We start from the raw sequence: 20,227 nt of genomic DNA on the forward strand, positions 1-20,227 counted from the left end.
CCCCCCACAGATGCCTGCACCCCCATCACACCACCACAGACAACTGCACCCTCCCCATGGATGCCCGCCCCCCATCCCCGCCCCCATGGACACCCACACTCCCCACGGACACCTGCACCCCCCACCGACGCCCACATGTCCCACAGACGGCCACAGCCAGGCCCTAGTGTGAGGCCCGACCTGCAGAGCTGACCCAGGCTCTCCCCACTCTGTGGAGGTGGCGGATCTGCATCAAGGCCAGAGGCCTGTAGAATGGACATGGCCATGTCCTGGGGCTGGGAGGCTGCCACGCCAACAGGGAGCAGGGCAGGAGGCAGGAGACAGGGGGCAGCAGCTGCAGCTGCTTTCAGAAGGGGCTCAGAGGCTCCCAAGCCCCCTAGGCAAAGGAAGGAGAGGCCCGGCCCCCACCTGCTAGGAAGGCCCGGCCAGCTGACGGGTGCAGGCGCCATGCAGATGCTGTGACGTTTTCCAGACAAAACCCTTCGTGCTGGGAGGGGCCAGTCTGCATCAGAGGAAGCCTGTGCTCCTTTCCACCTGGCCTGGCTCTGAGGGCAGGGTCTGTGCCCACCTCGTCCCTCCTCCCTGCCTGGGCCGTACAAGGCACTGAGCCAGCAGGGGCTTTGGTCAGCCCTGGCTCTCGCCACAGCGCTCAGCAGGCACACCTCAGCCTCTGGGTCCAGGCCCTCATGCCCACTGCGGGCAGCAGCACCAGCACCAGCATGCCTCCCCTTCCTGGGCATTGTCCTGGGCCTACTTCCTCCGCGTCCATGGCTCACGGACCCGCCGCTGCCTGGCTCGTGGCTCCTGACCCTGGTTCCTGTGTCCACGTGTTAGTGTGGGATGTGGGACATCAGCTAACACTTCTCACCTGAGCCTCATGAGAGCCAGCCCTCATCCCCACAGGCATGTTGGCCCTGCTCTCCTCTGTGCCTTGGTGGCAGCAAGTAGTGGACGTGAGGTTGACCACGTGGGGAAGCGGCCTGCAAGCCTGACCCCTTTGAGAAGCGATGGGGCTGGGCAGGAGCTGGCGGGATGTGGTGGGCGAGAGAGCTGGTGGGCAGGAGGAACGAGACTGAAAAAGGAGGGCATGGGTGCCAGGGTGCCAAGCCACCTGCTGTCCTACTCACTGCTGTCATCTGTAGTGGAGTCACCTAATGCCAACCTCACCACAGTGGGCAGGTGCTGCCTCGGAAGGGCGGTCATGGCCTTGGTGAGTGGCTGAGTAGCTGGGGCTGGTAGTGGCTCCGTGGGCCACCTCCTTCCAACACTGACTACTCCAACGCATGGGAAAGACACTGCCAGAAACTAGGGAGCTCGTTTTCCAAATAATGCACGCGCTCAGCTCTACGAATTCACAGTAGACAGACGTGTCCAGGTATCTGCAAGAGACTGAATCTCTTTGAAATCATAGCCAACCATGCCCACATTAAAACCACAAGTCATCCACCTGTTTGAGTTTGCTCATTACCAGCAAAGACCAAAACAACAAAGAAAAAGCACACGATCATGCATCCAAATACACGTGTATAGGAATGGAGTAACAGGCAGAGTTTTGGTGACAGCTGTAAGGAGCCCAGCAGCCTCTTGTGGTTTGAAGTCACAATCACCAAGCCCAGGCCACGAAATGTTCCAGCCTGGTGACAGTGCCCGAAGCTCTGCAAACGACCAGGCTTACTACTTGTCTGTTTACCAAAGGCTGGCAGACAGGTGTTCTGTGCCTGGGGTAGGGAAGGGAAGGCTCCAGCCGTCCTCTCGCCGCTGCTCCCGCTCCCTGGCTGGGAGGAGGCCCTTGCTGTGCCAAGTCATTTTCCTGCCGCACCCTGCCCTGAGCATCACTGGTGCCCACTCGCCAGGGGCCCAGCTCTGCCTGGATGCAGCGCCCTGCCAGCTGACCTGAGCCGATGAGCCACAGGACTTTCAGTGACATGTACGGCAGCGGCCGGCCTGCCTCAGGCTCACGATCCAATTCAGCCACGCCTGATGTGTGGCGTCTCACCACATCAGAAAGGACACATGAAGGCCCTTGCACACGGCTTAGCGGCTTGTGGATTCCATTAAAAGAGGAAAGAAAAAATCATACAGTAGTGTTTAAACACCTCATTAGGGCTATGTTAGCAAAACTCAAGATAATCATCGGCTATTACCGTGTCTGAAATACTTAGACTGATGATAATGAAGTTTCTGTGTTAGGACAATTGTCGGAAATTCAAAAATCGATCTCGAGTTGTACGAACGTAATGGGTGAGATATCCTCACAGACGTGTGAACAGATTTTAAAGCACAAAGCTTTGCAGGAAAGAACAGGAAACAGAATGATCAACCTTCCTGTAAACAAAAGAAGCTGGCTAGAAGAGTTACCTTCAGAGGACAGGAATGCGGCAAAGGGATGCTGCAGATACTTCAATAAAGAAACCAGCAACAAGAAAGGGGTCTACAAGGGCCTAATGTGGGCTGTGAACTGAGGACCAGGGGCCCATTGGGTAACCAGTAATCGCAGGAAAGAGAGCTCCAAGCTCGCTCCGTCCATGACTTTCTCACCAAGGATGCTACACATCCAACTTTCTGCTTTCCTTTTTGACCATCTCTCTTAAACTTTGTTTGAAACTAGCTTAGAAACCTAAGCAAGGTGGTGGAGCTAAGCCTGCCTTCATCCTCCTGCTGGTGGAGCTGGTCCTGCCTCCATCCTCTGCCCACTGAATTCCACAGGTTTGGAAGACTGAAGGTGGCAGGGGATGGACCGACAGCTGGTCCTTTGAAAACGGACGAAGGTGTCAGAAGCAGCCGCCATTCTGAAAGGCGTGGAGGTGGGTGCACGGAGCTGCGTGTGTGCAGGACACGGCCTGATGAGCTGATGCCTTGAGGCTGCCCAGCAACTCCCACGTCTACTGAAAGCCCCTGCTGTGGCAGCCCCGGCGACATCGAGGCAAAGGTCTTGTTCCCTCATGGGGCCCACAGGCAGCCTCTCCCGTGCTGGAGAACCCGGCCAGAAGCTGAGGTGCCACAGGCGGAGGCAGTGACGTTGCCTGTTAAGGACTGGAGAATCCTGAGGGACAGCACACTCCAGCCTCAGTGCCTCCATTCCCAGCCTTTGGCCACCCAGCTCCCGGACACAAGGCTGCCTGCCCTCTCCACCGTCCACACCGCCCTCGCCCTTTAGGGCTCCCTTCCCCGGCACCAGCGGTGCTCCCTGCCTCTGCTAGGTACCCCACCATCCATGCGCCATCTTCTCCCCAAGGAGCACGTGCCCCCTTCCTCGGGAGTAGCTGCATAAGCTTCACTCTCTGCAGGGCGATCTCAGGCTTCCCGGCCACCACCCTCTCACAGACCATCCAGTACAGGTCGGCCTCCATGATGGGCCTCCCAGTGTTCTTTTGCCCTAGGACAGCATGTCCTCTGGTGGCTTCCTGAGAAAGAAGAGCTGGAAGGTGAAAGCTCTGGCCCTTGCATGCCTGGAATGCCCCTGTGCCACCTTCCTCCTCACCTGGCAATTTGGCAGGACACAGACTTCAGGAGGGCAATGACGCACCCTTAGAACTGGCATGGCCACAGGCCCTGTGGAGTCCGCAGGTGCCCTGGCTGTCTCTAGCGCCCTGGCTCTCACCTCTGTCCCTGCATTTTGAGGCTCTGCTGGTTCTCCCTAAGAGGGTCTTTCTTACCCCTGGTGGGTCCTTGCAGCCCCGCCTTTGGCCTGGGGCCTTCTGAATTCCACAGACACCTCCTCCTGGCCTCTGCCCTCCCTGGGACTCCTGCTGTTTGGACCCTGCACAGTGGAGTGAGCTTTGGCCTTCTCTATCATCTCACTTCCCAGTTGCCCAGTGCTGTCATGGTTTTCTCTGGTTTCTGGGAGATGACATCACCATATCTTCCGGTCTGAGGATTTTCTTTTTCTGCAGTCATGTGTTTAATTTTTGTCTTCTCTGAACGTCCTGTGCTTTCCCCTTTTCCACTGAACTTGTCCACGTCATGTGGACGCAGCGTCTTCTCTCTGAGGGTGCTAATGGCAGCTGGGTTAGCGCCCTGCACTGTCTGCCCCCAGCCGCCTTCCCCTGCATGGCCCCGGCTCCAGGTCCCTACCGAGCCGTTCTTCGGGCCCTGGGTCCTCCTTGGTTGTCCTCTCCTAAGGGGGAAGTGCCAACACTTCCTGGGTGGAAGCTCTGGGCACACAGGTGGTGATTAGCCATGAGCACCAATATAAGGGATCTCAGGGGCTATTTGTTGGAAACCCTGATGTCAGCTTTTTTGGGGCGGGTCAAATCCACAGAGGGGCCTCCTGTCTTCTGCTCGGAGGGCAAAGGTCAGTGTGCTGGCAGCCCAGTGGGGAGAGGTGGGGGCTTGGCATCCATGCCCTCATCTAGAGCAGCTGTCCCCAGGCCAGGAAGCCCCTGCTGTGCCCCTTCCAGAGCAGCAGCAGGTGAAGCAGCTGTGTAGGTAGCCGGGGCCCAGAGACCTTTCCACCAGCTCTGGCCCAGGCCCTTGACTGAGCGCCTCCCTGAGTCCATCGTCTCTGCAGTTGCTGACCCTGAGCTGTTGGGGTCTGTGGGGTGGCTTGGTGGCCCTTGTCCCCGGCGCTAGCTCAGGACCCACCTCATGAACCTGCTCAGCCACACCCTGGCCCACCTGCTTCCGACTGCTGTTCACTCCCTTCCCACTTTCCCTAAACTCAAGGCTTCTGTCCTTTTAGAAGCCTCCATACCACAGGGCAGGGGGGACTCCGGAAGCAGCATGACTGCCACCCCAGGCCAGTCCTCACGGCCCCACTGGCTCCATGGTCTGCGACCCTGTCGGTACCTACAGGGCATCCAGTACGGAAGGTGCCCTCGGCGAGCGGGTAAAGGCGTGAGCGAGCGAATGAGAGAACACATGAAGGACTAGGCGTGCAGGTCTCTGTGAGGCTGAGTCTGCTGGGCACAGGCCTGGCATGGAGGATACCTCCTGTGATGTGTGCCCCACCAAACGCAGTCAACGAGCCAGGCACAGCCCACCCTCTCCTTGCCCCTGCAACCCCTGCATTCATGGTTCCTAGTTCTCCCTCCCTGCCTTCCTAGGGTCTCGCTCAGGGAAGAGCATATGGGCAAAGGCACAAAAGATGGGGAAGAAAACCAGTGGGCAGTGACTGTCCTGGTTCAGGGTGGCTAGGAGGCAGGGAAGGACGTTACCGAGGAACAAAGACAGCCCTGGGAGCCCCTGGCCCCGGGTCTGGGTTCTGTGTCCTGGGAGCCCCTGGCCCCGGGTCTGGGTTCTATGTCCTGGGAGTCCCCATCCCCGGGTCTGGGTTCTGTGTCCTGGGAGCCCCCGGCTCTGGGTCCATGTTCTGTGCCCTGGAAGCTCCCAGCCCCGGTTCTGGGTTCTATATCCTGGAAGCTCCGGGCCCCGGGTCTGGGTTCTGTGTCCTGGGAGCCCCCGGCTCTGGGTCCATGTTCTGTACCCTGGAAGCTCCGGGCCCTGGTTCTGGGTTCTATATCCTGGAAGCTCCGGGCCCCAGGTCTGGGTTCTGTGTCCTGGAAGCCCCCGGCCCCGGGTCTGGGTTCTGTGCACTGGAAGCCCCCGGCCCCGGGTCTGGGTTCTGTGTTCTGGAAGCCCCCGGCCCCGGGTCTGGGTTCTGTGCACTGGAAGCCCCCGGCCCCGGGTCTGGGTTCTGTGCGCTGGAAGCCCCCGGCCCCGGGTCTGGGTTCTGTGCGCTGGGAACTCTGGGAGCCCCATGGAGCTGGCTGGGAGTTCACCTGCCTCTGCTGAAGATCCCTGTAGAAAGCCTCTCACCAGTTTCCCCGGCACAGGATGCCCATTAGAAAGTTCTCTCCATGAGGCCAAAATTCCCTCCACCACACTTGCAGGTGCTTTCAGCCAGAGCTAAGACACCAGCAGCCTTTCACCCCTAAGTGGTGGACACTCCCTGCGTCTCCTCTTGGTCTTGCCCTGATGGGCCTTAAAGTGGAGTACAGGGCAGGGCAGGCAGCGCGCTGGGAGTGTTCCTAATAAGCCTCTCAAACCGAAACCCTGGGATTCAAGATGCTTCTAAACCAGCGGCTCTCAGCCCAGTTTTTACACAAACACACCTGCTACCTGGCACATTCATCAACAACTAGTGGCTTGTGAACAGAGGGTGAAAGGTTCCCTTCCAGGCCCTTTACCTTATAACCTGGCAGGCGACACCCACAGGCACCCCAGACACAAGGGGCTGAGAGCTGGAAACACAACCTCGGGGGACTTCAAACCCAATATGGGAGGAAAGGAAGGTCCTGAAATACCTAGAAGTTTCTTACTGTCCAGTTTCTGCCGGTTGAGGGGGTTTGTGCCGTACAGGAGGGTGTGGGCTTCCGAGTGCACCGTCTGCAGCTCCTCCAGGGTGGCCTTGCGTCCGCGGATGCACTGTGGGGACAGGCGAGAGGACATTCATATGTTCTGCAGAAGCTGCTGCTTCAGCTCCACAGACAGAAACTCCAACTGAAACCACTGCCCACAAGGAAACTTAATTTGATACACAAACAAGCACGTTATTTGGTTATTGCAAAATAAGAAGCAACATCACCCAACATGATATTTTAAAATATTTAAGAAATATTTTAGAGGGCTTACACTTAATTATAGCTTTGAAAAAACATTTTAAAAGATAATTCCAGCCTTCAACGCATTACCCTTCACTGTCGCACAAATGACTTGGCATCAAATTATTACTTTGCTTTCCAACTGCCAGGGTCTGGTCTTAAAATAGAGGTGAGCTGCCGCGCTTCCCTCACGTTCGAGGAAAACCCCAGCCATGCTCCCGGAGTCTCTGAGCCTTCCTTGGACCGCCTGGGGCCACAGCCGCCAGTCTGGCATCTGCCCTGCATGGCTAGCTGGCGTCCGGCTGCGTCTCTATGTGGTTTGGAAATTCCTCAGATCGAGATCCCTGGGCTAATTCAGATTTTCTTCAGAAAGTCACAGGAAAATGAGAGTTCTTCAGCTGAGCTACATTCATTTAGCCTTTTAAAGGGGACGATGGCTTCGGACATGAGATTCGAGTTAACATTTCACATGGAAACGGCTCTCAGAGGGTCAGGCCACCACAGGATGAGTCAGATGCCACACAGGTGGCCCTGGTTGTGGCCGTCACCTGCTTCCCCCAGGCCGGAGCAGGATCTGCTCTCTCCCTCCTGACCACAGCCCTGCCCCGGCATCCACTGAGCTCCTACAGGCCTCGCTGTCCACCCTGTGCGTGAGACGTGTGATGGGCGAAGCTCGGGGGCTCTCTACGCCAGCCCAGCACCTAGGGCTCCTCTCAGACCACCAGGAGCCATGGCACACAGCCTTCTTGCAGGACGCAGTACACCTGGGGGTCCTGTCCATGCAGGGCGGAGAAGGAAGGGGTGGAGCCAGGAGAGCTCAGCCCCTGCCCACAGGGGAGGGACCTCCAGAGGGCAGGTGCCCTGGGCAGGGGAGGCTGGTCTGCAGGTTCGCTCTTCATGAACAACAATTCCACAAAACCGGGCTTTCTCTATGAAGGTCCCTGGTTTAACAAAGACAACATGTGACACGGCTTCCAATGGTAAAACACGACTCTACGGTCCCACCACGACCTAGGGCTGCTTCTACTCTGGGGACATAAGCTGAACGTCCCTGGAAGGCCAGGGAGGAGGGACGCACTCCCTGGTAGGGGTCAGGGTGCAGTTGGGGCCCCGGGCAGCTGCGGGGGCTTCTAATTTATTTTATTTTATTTTTTTTTGAGACAGAGTTCGCTCTTGTCACCCAGGCTGGAGTGCAGTGGTGCAATCTTGACTCACTACAACCTCCATCTCCCGGGTTCAAGCGATTCTCCTGCCTCAGCCTCCTGAGTAGATGGGATTACAGGTGTCCGCCACCACGCCTGGCTAATTTTTGTATTTTCAGCAGACATGGAGTTTCACCATGTTGACCAGGCTGGTCTTGAACTCCTGACCTCAGGTGATCTGCCCGCCATGGCCTCCCAAAGTGCTGGTGTTATAGGAGTGAGCCACCACGCCCCTGCTGGGGCTTCTCATTTCTAATGATTTCCGGAAGCCCCCATGTGTGCACAGGCATAGGCAGCTGTGGCCAGGGCCAAGTTCCCTCTGGACAGACAGGCCTGGGCAGCCCACGCTTGGGAAGGCCCCTGTAGGGGACCAGGGTTGTGCCCTGTGGTGCTAAGAGGCAGGTCATGCAGTGTGAACTTCTGGTGAAAGAACAGCAGGGCCCTGGCAGCCATGTGTGTCCTCCTCACTCAAAAGCGACCCACTGGATACGAGCCTGAATTGCAGCAAGAGAGACTTGATGTTAGACCACAAATTAAATTCACAGATTAAAGCTGATCTTAGAATAAGGCAAAGAAGAAAAGTAGAAGAGCCCCCTGCCTACAAACACATGAAATGGAGACAGAAAAGACACAGGATCAAAGCCCCAAAAGCTCTGCGACACCGCGGCGGTTCAGGCTGCAGGCCCACGACATTGAGATGGCTCAGCCTGCGTGACAGCACTTGAGAAGGCTTTTCTAGAGCCACTCTCGGAGCGGTGGTGATGGTGGCCCCTTCCCACTTTCTTGGGAGGCCGACCTCGTCATTTCCATCTCCCTTTAATTCCTGGGATAAGACAGGAGGAGTCTTTGTTCCTTACAGAAAACAGGCTTGGGGCAGGGTGCAAACCCCAGTTGTGACCCTGGTCTCTGTGACATCTGACTTCCAGCCCACCCCCTTCTCCTCTCCTTCCCGGACGCCATGCCTGGAGGCAGGACAAACCAAGCTGGGCACGCGAATTGGCCAGGAGCTGCTCTGGCTCCCAGGAAGCCTCTGCAGGAGGGCGGGGCCCGCACACACATGTGGCTGTACTCAGAGGACCCCCCGACTGCTCAGAATGTGTGAGGCAGCTTCCCGAGGCCTGCCCGGCTGCTCTGGAGTGAGGCAGGGAGCGAGACAGCTGGACCGGGGTCCACGTCTTGCTGGGCCGGCCTGCCAGCATCTACACGGTCCCAAGCTCACAGAGACCTCCCAGCCCACTCCCATCCCTCCTCGCCACACGAAGCAGCGTGACGGGAGGGCCTCACTCCCCAGGCCTCCAGGCAGTCATCTCCCCACAGGAGGGATGCTGACCGTGAGGCCCTGCCCTGCGAGGCCCTGCCCTCCGGCCTGGGCTTCAGTCTTGCTGTGGCCTCCACGTGGTCTGTGGACTGGGGAAGTCACAGCCCCATCCACCCCATCTTCTTCTATCAGGTACCCACTTAGCGAACCAGGCCCCATACCCATGGGCCCTCTGCTCAGCCATCTCAGGAGGCCAGTGACCCCGGCTGGCTGGCACTGAAAGCCTGGTGGGTGACGTCACGTCCCCCTAAGCTGAGTTAGCACATCGCTCGCTCTGAACCTGGGGAGTACCCGCACTGGAGAGCTGCCCCACGTGTGGGAACAAGGCACCACCGTCCAGGGAGCACGGCCTCCACGGCCTCTGTGGCTGTCCCCCAGTCACCCTTCTTTCCCCAGCTCTCCTCTCCCTGAGATCCTGCCAGGCTCAGGTCTTGTCCCACAGCCCCAACACCTGGGGACCCTCTGCCAGCCCTTGGCCCAGTTGTGGCTGGCACCTTCACCCATGGTGCCGAGGGCAGGCAGAGGAGCCGAGGGCGGGCAGAGGAGCCGAGGGCGGGTGGAGGAGTGGGCTGTTTCTTCCAAGGTCTTTGCTTTCTCACTCCTCCCTTGCTTGCATTTGCTTTGCTATTCTGGCCGAGAGACCCTCTCCCAATCCTCTGGCCTCAGGGGACCCCCCCTGAAGGTGGGGGCACACATAGGGGAGGGACAGGGAAGCAGATCATGGAGCTTCGGAAGCCTCAGGAGGCCTTGGGCAGTCCCCGGAAGGGGCAGCAGGACAACTGTCTGCTCCTGTGGAGGGAACGGACGTGGGGAAGGAGGAGTTTCCCGAAGCCAGTGTCCGCTGGGCAATGCTGCCCTCCAGTGGCACAGCCATCCCGACTGGATCCCTGAAGCAGCTGCCAAGAGCCTCTACAGTGGCTCCTCCCCGCCTCCCTCCTCCCAGAGGGCACTGCAGGAGAGGGTCCTGGGCCTGACTTTTGGAGAATTCCCCCGAGAATTATGTATCACCAATAAAACTGGTAAAGGAAACGGGGGTAACATGAAGCACAGATTGGCTAAAGTTCCCAAATATCCCAGTTTCTAAAGGAGGGGCAGGCGAACCTGCAGAGTGGAATCCTGCAGAAACTAAGCCAGGAGACTGGAGGCTCTCCGTGCCCACGTAGAAAGGCCACGCCACGCCAGCTCCATGTGCTCACTCATCTCTGCCACGGCCACTCGGGCCCTGGGCTGTTGGGTGCCCAGGGCTGTTGGAGGGGTGGGTATGGAGGTTCCTGTCCACCCTGTGAGCTACTGTAGGGTGGTGGGAATCCTGGTGTGGGGAGGGGACACAGCAGGTCCCTACTGGTGGGTCCTGGCATGGGTGGCGCCTTGTGTGATCCTGCACAGTGTTGCCAGCCCCTCTCTACAGACAAAGAAATGGAAACTTGTCCAAAGTCGCCAGTTCCCAGACGGGAGTCCCTTCTCTTCCTGCCTGCACTGTCAGCAGGGCCTGGCCACACCCTCCTCCCCATCGAAGAGCTCGAGATCCCCTGTGACAGCTGCCTCCAGGGTAAAGCCCACCAGCTGGGACAGCCTCACTGTCCCGTCCTCCAGCGTTAACTGGCTGATCCTTCCCACCTTCTTGGGTGTGGGATCCACTGCAGCCAGGTTCGGGGCAGGGCTCTGGTTCCTATCAGGAGGTGGGGCTAGGCCCTGCTTGTATGAGAACAAGTGAGGCCGCTGCCAACCCCTGGTGGCCAGGGAAACTGAGGCCCAGCCAGAGCTGCAGCGTCCCTGAAGCCTCCTCATGTGACTCAGCCGTGTAAGGGAGCTAAATTCAAACCAGGCCAGGGCCCAGCCTGCAGCTCCATTCCCTTCACGACCCACTGCCTCGCCAGCACCTTAACTCTGAGGAGGGCCCCAAGGGCCTGAGGTCTCCCTATGTTCTCGAAGAAGCTTTCAAAATCTTAATAAAAGAGAAAATTATTTTAACAAAAAGCCAACAGGCCTGATCTGAGATATAATCGGATCTCCCCGTGGCTCCTTCCTGGCTGCCCAAGGGGAGCGTGGTGGGAACTGGCTTCCTCGGGGAAGTGACCCGGAGGCAGGGAGCGGCAGCCCTGGACCTCGGGAGGAGGCTGCTAGGTGAGAGGTGGGAGTGAAACGTCAGAAAAGGGCACAGACAGAGGCAGCAGCTTCCTGCCCGGGACTCCACGGAGACAGCTCCAGGCTTCTCAGCAGATGGCTGCTCGCCCAAGAGGCAGACAGTGAAGATGCTCATGGCCCTTCCCCTGGGTCTGTAAAGCCCAAAGAACCACCTGCAAAGCCAACGCCCTGAATCAAGCAGGCCCATGAGGGTCCCCTCTAGTGGTTTCCAAAGCCGCAGCTGCCCAGCGGCCCCGGCCGGCGTTACCTCGCATTTGCCCCGGAGGCCTGTCTCCTGCAGGCGGGACCAGATGCTCTGGATCCTCCCGGCGTGCTCGGGGTGGCTGCTGCTGCTCCCGCAGGTGCACTGGTGCTTCAGCATCAGCGTGTCATACACGAGGCCTGGGGCGGGGCAGAGGGGCCAAGATCAGCGCACATCCAGGGGCAAGCCAGCCACCACTAGCAGGCTGCCCCGGGCGGTGGCAGGACCACACTTCCCTAGAAGGAGACGGAGGCTGGGATGGTCCTTTAGAAAAATACCATGTTCGCCAAGACCCCTCGACTGGCCAGGCCCAGAGGACGTGGACGAATGCAGAGGCCAGGCAGGTGGGAAGGCCTGCCTGTCACTCATGCTCACAGTAGTGCCCCAGGACCCAGGCAGGGACGCACGCAGCTGCCCTGCTGCAGCAGTTTGAGGAGAGAACAGTGATGAGAAGGCCTGCCCTGGGTGGCTGCACCTTGCAGGGGTGAGCTCCATGTGGGAATCGTGCTGGGGAGGATGGTGCTGACTTCTAGAAGGAGGCGACTCTAGCCCCCTACCCTCAAAGTCTGCCTGGTCCTGGACCAACCTCTAACTCCAATTCTGCTGGGCAGAGAACTGTCCAAGGTACTTGAGATTCCAAAGAAACACCAGATTCAGGCCCTGCTTTTAGAAACTTCCAAAGCGACTGGAACACGTGTGCTAGAAAACACACGCAAAACCTGTGTACACAGGTCTACTTAACCTCTGACTGTGAACAGAGGCCAGCCATGTGCTCACCACAGTACTGAGCTCAGCACGGACGGGCCCCCAGGGTGCAGCAGCCACAGAAGAGGCTCCTGGCGGGAGCCCCAGAACCAAGTGGGCCGGCAGCCTGGGGCTCTGCAGTAGGAAAGGCAATGTGCCTGAACCTGTGTTGGATGCCACCCTGTCTCAGTACACGTGGGGCTGCTGTGAAGGGGAGAGTACTTGACCTGTCTGCAGACGCTAGAAATGGGAGGGAAGGCCAGGTGGCCCTCCGGGGCACAGCTCTGCCACGGCCCCTTTTCACAAGGCCTAGTGACATCTGGCAGGAGGGCTGCCCCGAGGCCCTGCTGGGACATGTCTGTGCCTCACACACCTGGTCTTCCAGGACTTAACAAAGGGAAGGCCAGGCTGGGTGAATGGATGCCTTCAGCAGGCAGGTCACTATCTAGGGACACCTATGCTAACGTGGGTTCACCCAGGTGGATAAGGGTGGGGCACATGGTGAAGAGCCTGAGCAAGCTGCCCAGACGGATCTGCTCTAGTGTTTCAGTGTGCTGGCCCAGGATGCGGTCCTTCCCACATATGTTCCCATTACTGGGACCAGAGGCAGCATCCCTAGCCAAGGGGAGCTGAGATTCAAGGTGGTCCAGTGTTTGCAGGGTCCAGCTACAGGATGCTCTTGGTGCATATTAGCCCATACTTCCTGGCTCAGCCTCTTGTGAGTCAGACTAACAGGAGTCAGTCTCCTGCACTTGAGGAATTCTGGGGGTACTTGCAAAACAGTGCTGGGGGACAGGACTTCTGGTTAAAAAAAAAAAGCAACAGGGTAGGTGCAGGCTTACAGGAGTCAACGAATCTAGGACTCACAATCAGTACACCGTGTGTGGGCATGGGTGTGCTCGGGAGTTTGTAATGGCAACATAGACACATAGGCAATGACGGACACTGCGCCATGAAATACACAGGTGTGTGTGCAGAAACAACCAGTTGCTCATGGATACGAGGAATGGGGACGGCCCCTTCAGTGGAATCATCATGATAAGGTCACATGTGCTAATATTTACTAAGCACACGGCTGGAACCTATGAGGCAGACACCCGCTTTACTGCCTTTACAGACAGAAAAGCTGGAGCGCAGAGAGATGGAGAAGCAGCAAAACCCACACAGCTGAGGGTGGCAGAGCCAGCCAGGAGACCACGTGGCTAAAGGAACGTGCTGCGTCGCTGTGCACGGACACAGGAAGATGGCTGAGAGTGTGAGGTACTAACAGAAAGCATCAGACACAACAGAGTCCCATCTCTGTGAAACAAATTATGTTTGTGTCTATCTGTCCATCTGGCTATGCACAGAAATAGATCTGGAAGATTTAAACCAAATACTAACAAGCTGCCACCACTGGGGAGTGGGATTACGGGCAAATGGTATTGCCTGTGGGTTTCTATCATGTTTGTTTCTTTACAATGAACACTACTGTTTTATAAATTTGTTTAAAAAGTAATAAAGACAAACTAAGAAAGGACAACGACGAAGTGGGACTCTCTGGAATTCTCCTGGGACCAGTCATGATGGGCCAGCTTAGTGGGTGAATTCTCGCCTTGGTGGCGGTGACTGGGGTCCCTCTTGTCTGAGCTGCGTTCTTTCAAGAACACACTTATTGCAGTCACCTGCTGAGGACTTGTGGAGTGGGCCATCTGGCTGCTTCTGTGACCTTCCACAGTTTTCCTTCTGCTTTTCTTTCTGAGAAGCAGCGTTTTACTTGCTGGATTACTACTACGGAAATTTTTCTCTGAATATGAACAGCATCCTTCTAAGACCTGAGAGTGAGAACTTCGCAGACTGCAGCACACTAAGCCATGTGATGAGAATTATCTGAAGAATGAAACCATGCTGTATTTACAGAACTTTTTTCTTAGTGCGTCATTAACAAGAAATACTAGATCAGAACAATATGAAGAGCTCTCCTGCCTCCGTGCTTGTCTCAGAGGCAAGCCCTGCCAGAAGCCAGCCCTCCCTCCCGCCTCTCCCCTGCAGGGGTGGCTGGGCGGCGGGGTGGGCGGCGGGGTGGCCCAGGACAGTCTCCTCCCTGGCTCTGGGCAGCTCCAGGCAGACGAGTCCAGGGCCCAGCCCCGCCTGCCTCCTCAGCCGTGGTGGACACCTCGCTTGCTTCCTGACTTCTGGTGAGGTACCGTGGAGGGAAAACCAAGGACCCCTGCTGGCAGGTCTCCTCCCTGGGGTGAGGATGGTATGAGGGATGCCACAGACAGAAGATGTGTGGCTCCTGCAGCATGTCCCAAGGGTCCCGGGCTCTGCTCTCGTGTAATCATGGCCCCCCACCAGTCATTCACAGTCCTGCCACTGGAGCCTCAGAGTCAACGTTGTGGACGTGGGCGAAGTGTGAGGGAGTAAGTGGAGAAGTGTGGGCTCGTGATTCCTAAGCCAGACCAGAAGCTGTAGGCTCTCATGGCCCCACGGGCATGGGCTGTGGACTGTTCTTGGAGGAGACCAGGGGTCTCTGGGACAGGAAAGGTGGGCAAGTGAGCCCATGACAGGCCCCCAGAATAACAGAACTGAGGGTGTGGGGTGTGGGGCGGGGAGAGGGCCTCCATGAGAGGCCTGTGTGGTTCTTGCCCTCGTGCCCGCCCAGCCCCTCAGCCTCTGCAGAGCTGGGCCCGGAGCACCCCCCGCCCCGGTCTGTGCCCACTGTGGCCCGCGTCACATCCTCAGGCTGCACAAAGGCCATCTGTTACCTGTCGTGAACCTCGGCTTGGTGGGGGGCTCCTGCACAGACACGGGAAAGGTGGCAGATGCTGGTGAGGACTGCGCCCGGGACAGAGGCCTGTGGCTGCCGAACGACACGGGGATGCCGGCAGCCTCCATGGACGCCTGGTAGTTCCTCAGCTGGTGGATCCGCTGCTGCTCCAGCAGGAGGGCTTGCTGCGGGGAAGAAACGGCCATGGTGGCGGCTGCAGGCATCTCCCACCGCGGGCTGCAGGGCTGGCGCTGCCCTCTCTTGCAAGCCTCCCGTCCATGCACAGGCCACACACGGGCCACAGGACGCTGGGAGGCCAGCTGCCTGGAGAGGCCTTCCCTGTGAGTGCCCTGAAGCCCGAGTGGGCCCAGAGCCGAGAATGAGGCCAGCACGGGCTCTGTCTCCCAGGATGTGGCTCTCTCTAGGGAAGGCAGGTTGTCCACATGGGATCCTGCCATGGGCTTCATCAACAGGATAACACAGGCTGAGTCACGGGGTCCCAGGGAGGCCTGGACAGTATGGGGTATCAAGGAGGGCTTCTGTGAGGAGGTACTGAGCCAGGAGCAGCCTGGACCAGGTGCAGGGAAGTGGGGCCTGGCAGGTGTGGAGAGAGGCTCTTGCTGGGGCGGCAGCCTGGCCCTCGCTGGTTTCACTGGGAGATACGCGAAGGCCATGCAGGTGTGGGGACCAGAGCACTCACTCTGCCACACCACACACGTACAGTGAGTGGGCAGGAAGCCTCGCCCCCTTGTTGGGTTTGTGGGTCTTAGTTTTGACCGACAGCACTGAATCTGCACACCAAACTTGGGCGAGAAAGCACCCTTGATTCTCAGACTTGGAAGTGCTAGCTCAGCTTCATTTGCAGCTGCTCCCCACCCTGGTCTCACATTCCACACATCCTCATGCAGGCTAAAAGCAGAAACAGCCCATCAGCTTCCAGGCACCCAGGACCCTTGGAGCCTGGAGCAGGCCTGCTGGTGGGGATGTGCCTCTCTGATGAGATGGGACTGGGCTGGGCTCTGTGTAGGGGGCCACTCACGCAGGGGCCTGGGACACCCCAAGGGATTCTGGGAACAGGCTGAGGTGCACACCCTCATACGAGGCAGAGTGCAGTGGAGGAAGCAGGGCAGAGATGAGGCCACCACTGCCCAGCCTCTCCCCAGACAGCAGCTGAGGGAGAGCACAGTGACCTGCCACCCAGGCCGAGGCACAAAGAAAGCCGGGCGCCTCCTCGCTGGGAGCTCTGCGCCAATCCTGTCTTAGTTTTGATGAACAAATCCTGTGAACGTGGAAAATCAGGTACCTACATCTCAGCTCCTGTATGAGAGGCGGAGTCCAGCCCTGTGCTGCCAGCACTGGGGGAAGCCAGAGCTGCCTGGCCAGGCTCTGATCTGTCCTGTCTTTAGGAATCAGGCTGGGTGGCTCACGCCTGTAATCCCAGCATTTTGGGAGGCCGAGGTGGGTGGATCACCTGAGGTAAGGAGTTTGAGACCAGCCTGGCCAAAATGGTGAAACCTTGTCTTTACCAAAAAAAAAAAAAAAGAAAAAAAAAACTTAGCCAGGCACGATGGTAGGTGCCTGTAGTCCCAGCTACTCGGGAGGCTGAGGGGGAAGAATCACTTGAACCCAGAAGGTGGAGGCTGCAGTGAGCCAAGATGGCACCACTGCACTCTAGCCTGGGCAACAGAGTGAGACTACGTCTCAAAAAAAGAAAAAAAAAAAAGGAATCAGAGCCAGGAGGGAGCAGAGAAGAGGGGAGCCCCGAGACAGGCGGAGGAGCTGGAGCAGGAGCTGGAGCAGGAGCTGGAGTAGGAGCCAGCACCCACAGGCCCCCAGTCTGCGGCTAACCAAATTCAGCTGGGATTGCCGTGGGCCCCACGCGGTTAAGCGGTTAATAAGCAATCCTCCCGGACACCGGCTGGAAGGTGCCCCGCCTTAGGTTTACCTCGGCAAATTGCTCCGTGTACTACCAAGTTTCCCTGATAAGGAGTTCTGCCTATTACTCTCCAGAGAGAACAGAAATTAAGTGTTTCTAATCATCGTCTCACACTTGGAATATAACAAGCCTCTTTTTTCAAAGTAAACGCTGACCTATGAGAAACTAGTCCTAAAAATTATTAATGTAAATAGTTTCCCACTTCTTATCCGCATAATAATAGCACACTGAATTTCAGACCTCCATCGACTTTCAAGGCCTGACCACAGGAAGAGGCCCCCAATCTGGACCTGTCAGACGGGACCTGTGGACGAGTGTTCACCACGAAGCACCATGTGTGCGCCAGACAGGCCCGGGGCTTTCTCTCTCTGTCTTTGCCAGGCTGCTGGGCTATGTAGTGTTTAGTGCCCGGGGTGCTAATTAAGACAGCCCAGAAATTAGAGAGAGGCCGCCCTCGGAACAAAAAGGAGAAATAGCACCCAATGCCAGCCGCCGGGGGAAGCTCGGTAGAGGAGGGCTCCTGGCCCAGAAGCCTCTGGAGACCACTGAGACCTGATCCCCGTGCGGCAGGCTTGGGTCCACGTGCTCCAGGTACAAGGCCCCACACTGATTCATTCGGTGCCAAGATCTGCAGCTGAGAATTAAAGGGAACAGTTTACTGCAGGGCGTCCTGCTCCTGGCTTCCAGGGTGCTGCTGGGGGTGGAGATGCAGCTCTGGCCACACAGCTGGCAGTCAGGAAGCTGGGGAGGTGCTCAGTGGCACGGCCAGCATGGAGTCCAGAGAGACGGGAGGGAACGATCCAGTGGCTCCTGCAGCCGAGGCAGCAGCTCTGCTGCTGGAGGATAGAATCAAATCCTACAGCTGTGGTTCCTCAGGCTCGCTTCCTGCCTATAGGGAGGAAGCCACCTTTCTGAGGACACTCTGGCTGCAGATACGGGGCTCCAGCTGGCTGCCCAAATGCCTCAGGTATTTCTGTTGACTCAGAAGTTTTATGTTTCACTGGAAATGAACCAATCATTCACTGGCCTTCTTCATCAGGCTCTTGCGCATTTGGTTCTGGGTACTTTACTGGCTCTAGGTACCACCATCGTACCCGTCTTGTCTGGATCTGCAGGGCTGCTCATTAGCACCACTGGGCCACAAAAGGTCTTGACTTTTGATCAGACCCTGCCTGTCTTTTTGATCAATTAATACCTCTATTTCCTTCACTTCTTTAAAAAGCATGCTGTATCTCACTAACACGTGGATTCTGTGATCATTTACAGCCTACAAACAGGAAGGAAACCCATTCTCTGGGGCCTGTGCATGGCTGGAAAGCAGTTACGTAACCACCTGCAAACATCTCGAATCCCTAGGAACAGCTGGGACAAAACAGAAGCCACATCAACCTCCCTCACTGGCCAGGACAAGACGGGTGAGACACTGGACAGCGACAGTGCAAGGATGCCCTGCAGCTCCCGTGATCACCACACAGAAGATGCCGCCCGGGGACCGAGGGTGGCTGTGCGTGCCAGCCTGCTGGTGCCCTCCCTGCCTGCAGTCACCTGTCTGAAGAGCAGCTCCTGCTCACTGGGCTGGCGCTGGCCCGGCTCCACCTCCCGTGGGGGCTCTGCCTCTTCATCATCGCTCTCAATGGGCTCCTGCTTCACCTGCACGCCAGCCGGTGCGTGCGCCTCCTTCTGCGCCGGCCGGTCCAGGTAGGGCTCGTCCAGCAGAGCCTGGTGCTCACGGAGCTCCTCCTCTGTCTCCTCTGGGTGACTCTCCGGCTGCCGGGCTGGCTCGCTTGGTTTCGGGATGATCTGTAAGGCAGAGGAAATACATGAAGCACAGAGAGCCGGGACCTCTGAGCTCATCAGACAGGATGAAGGATGCTGCAAACCACCTCCCTCTGGGGCAGACAATCAGGGACTCAAGGCACCTTATCGCCCTGCCACAGGCCAGCAGGCGCCTTCATCTTCCCACACAACTTGGGAGCTATCCACGGTGCTGAGAAAATAATGCCCATCAGGACCCCAGCCCGGGGTCAAGGTGACCTGGCCCAGGGAAGGAGGCTGACTAACATTTAGGGTTTACCAAGCATCTCCTCTGCGTCAGGCACCGAGAAACAGAAAAGAAGCCGCAAGTGTCAACCGAGTCTGCAGAGGGGAGCTTGAGTGTGAAGGGGAGAGGCCAATGCTGACCTCACAGCCACAACTGCTGAGAGAAACCACCACCCACTCAGCGGAAGACATCCACGTCCACAATGCTCACTGCCCGAGCCCACTGACATGCCACGGCCTCCCCTCCTGCAGGATCCCACCGATGTGCCATGACCTCCCTCCTGCCAGATCCTGGAAACACTCCAGGACCTCCCTTCCTGCTGAATCCTAGGGATTCCCTCCTGGAATACCATGGACTCTCCGTGACCTCCCTTCTTATGGGATCCCATTGATGTGCCATGACCTCTTCTCCTGCTGAATCCCAGGGATGCCACGGCCTCCCTCCTGGGATACCATGGACGCTCTGTGACCTCCCTTCCCGTGGGATCCCACTGACATGCCATGAGCTCCCCTCCTGCTGAATCCCAGGGATGCCATGGCCTCCCCTTCTGCAGGATCTCGGGGACACCATGGCCTCCCTTCTTGCAGGATTCCACGGGTCCTGCACGACCTGCCCTGCTATGGGGCCCCAAGAACCATGGCATCTTCTCTCCTGTGGGACTCCCTAGATGCTCCCTGACCTCTTTTCCTGTCAGACCTCACAGGCCAGCACAGCAGGCCCAATGCCGAACGCAGAGAGCTTCTTCCAAGCCTCTCCCTTCTCTAGGACCCACTCTTGGCTATTGGAACCTCTCTCTGGCCAGCTGTCCAGTCACACCCCAAACTCCCACTTCCGTCTGCCAAGCACTGCCCGCGCACTGCTCATGAGAAACGCCTCTGGATGGTGCTGCTTCTCTCCAGCCTCGACCTCCTGCCTTTCCTGCTTTGGTCCCACCTGGCCTCTCCTGCCTGGATGGCAGCATGGCCCCCGGGAAGCCCCCACCTCCAGCATCAACTCTCTGCAATCTTCTTCATGTAGCAGTGAGGGTGCGCTTTCACACGGGCCAGTGGACCTGGTCACTCCCCTGCTGAACGTCCCCCAAGTGCTCTTCCGCCATCCTGCCTCTGCTGCAGAGCCCTTCCACCAATTGACCATGTTGCCCCTGCAGCCTCCCTCTCTCTCTCCCTGCCACCCTGCTCCCCACCACACTGCGGCTCTGCGTCCCTTGTGCCACACTCGCCTCCAGCCCACTGCCTCCCTTCCTCCTTGGCCTCCGGCCACTGAGAGGCTCTGTGGGCCTCCTGTGCATGCTACCTTTTCCAGGAAGGGT

The 20,227-nt window shown here is 57.9% G+C and overlaps 1 protein-coding gene across 15 annotated transcripts in view; it reads right to left on the minus strand.

Annotated features, from left to right (window-relative positions):
- Positions 1-20,227, minus strand: part of HDAC4 (histone deacetylase 4) — a 352,930-nt gene that overhangs the window by 48,932 nt on the left and 283,771 nt on the right. For 13 of the 15 annotated variants that reach the window (XM_073020204.1, XM_007966865.3, XM_007966864.3 and 10 more), the window contains 4 exons: positions 18,423-18,677; positions 14,940-15,126; positions 11,455-11,588; positions 6,246-6,366 (listed from right to left, as the gene is read on the minus strand). In XM_073020204.1, the coding sequence (XP_072876305.1) occupies positions 6,246-6,366; positions 11,455-11,588; positions 14,940-15,126; positions 18,423-18,677 (697 nt within the window). The remainder of the gene's footprint in view (positions 1-6,245; positions 6,367-11,454; positions 11,589-14,939; positions 15,127-18,422; positions 18,678-20,227) is intronic. The other 2 variants (XM_073020206.1, XM_073020205.1) reach the window with 1 other exon arrangement.

The sequence above is a fragment of the Chlorocebus sabaeus genome, chromosome 10 (genome assembly GCF_047675955.1).
Source record: "Chlorocebus sabaeus isolate Y175 chromosome 10, mChlSab1.0.hap1, whole genome shotgun sequence".
NCBI classification, from domain to species: Eukaryota; Metazoa; Chordata; class Mammalia; order Primates; family Cercopithecidae; genus Chlorocebus; species Chlorocebus sabaeus.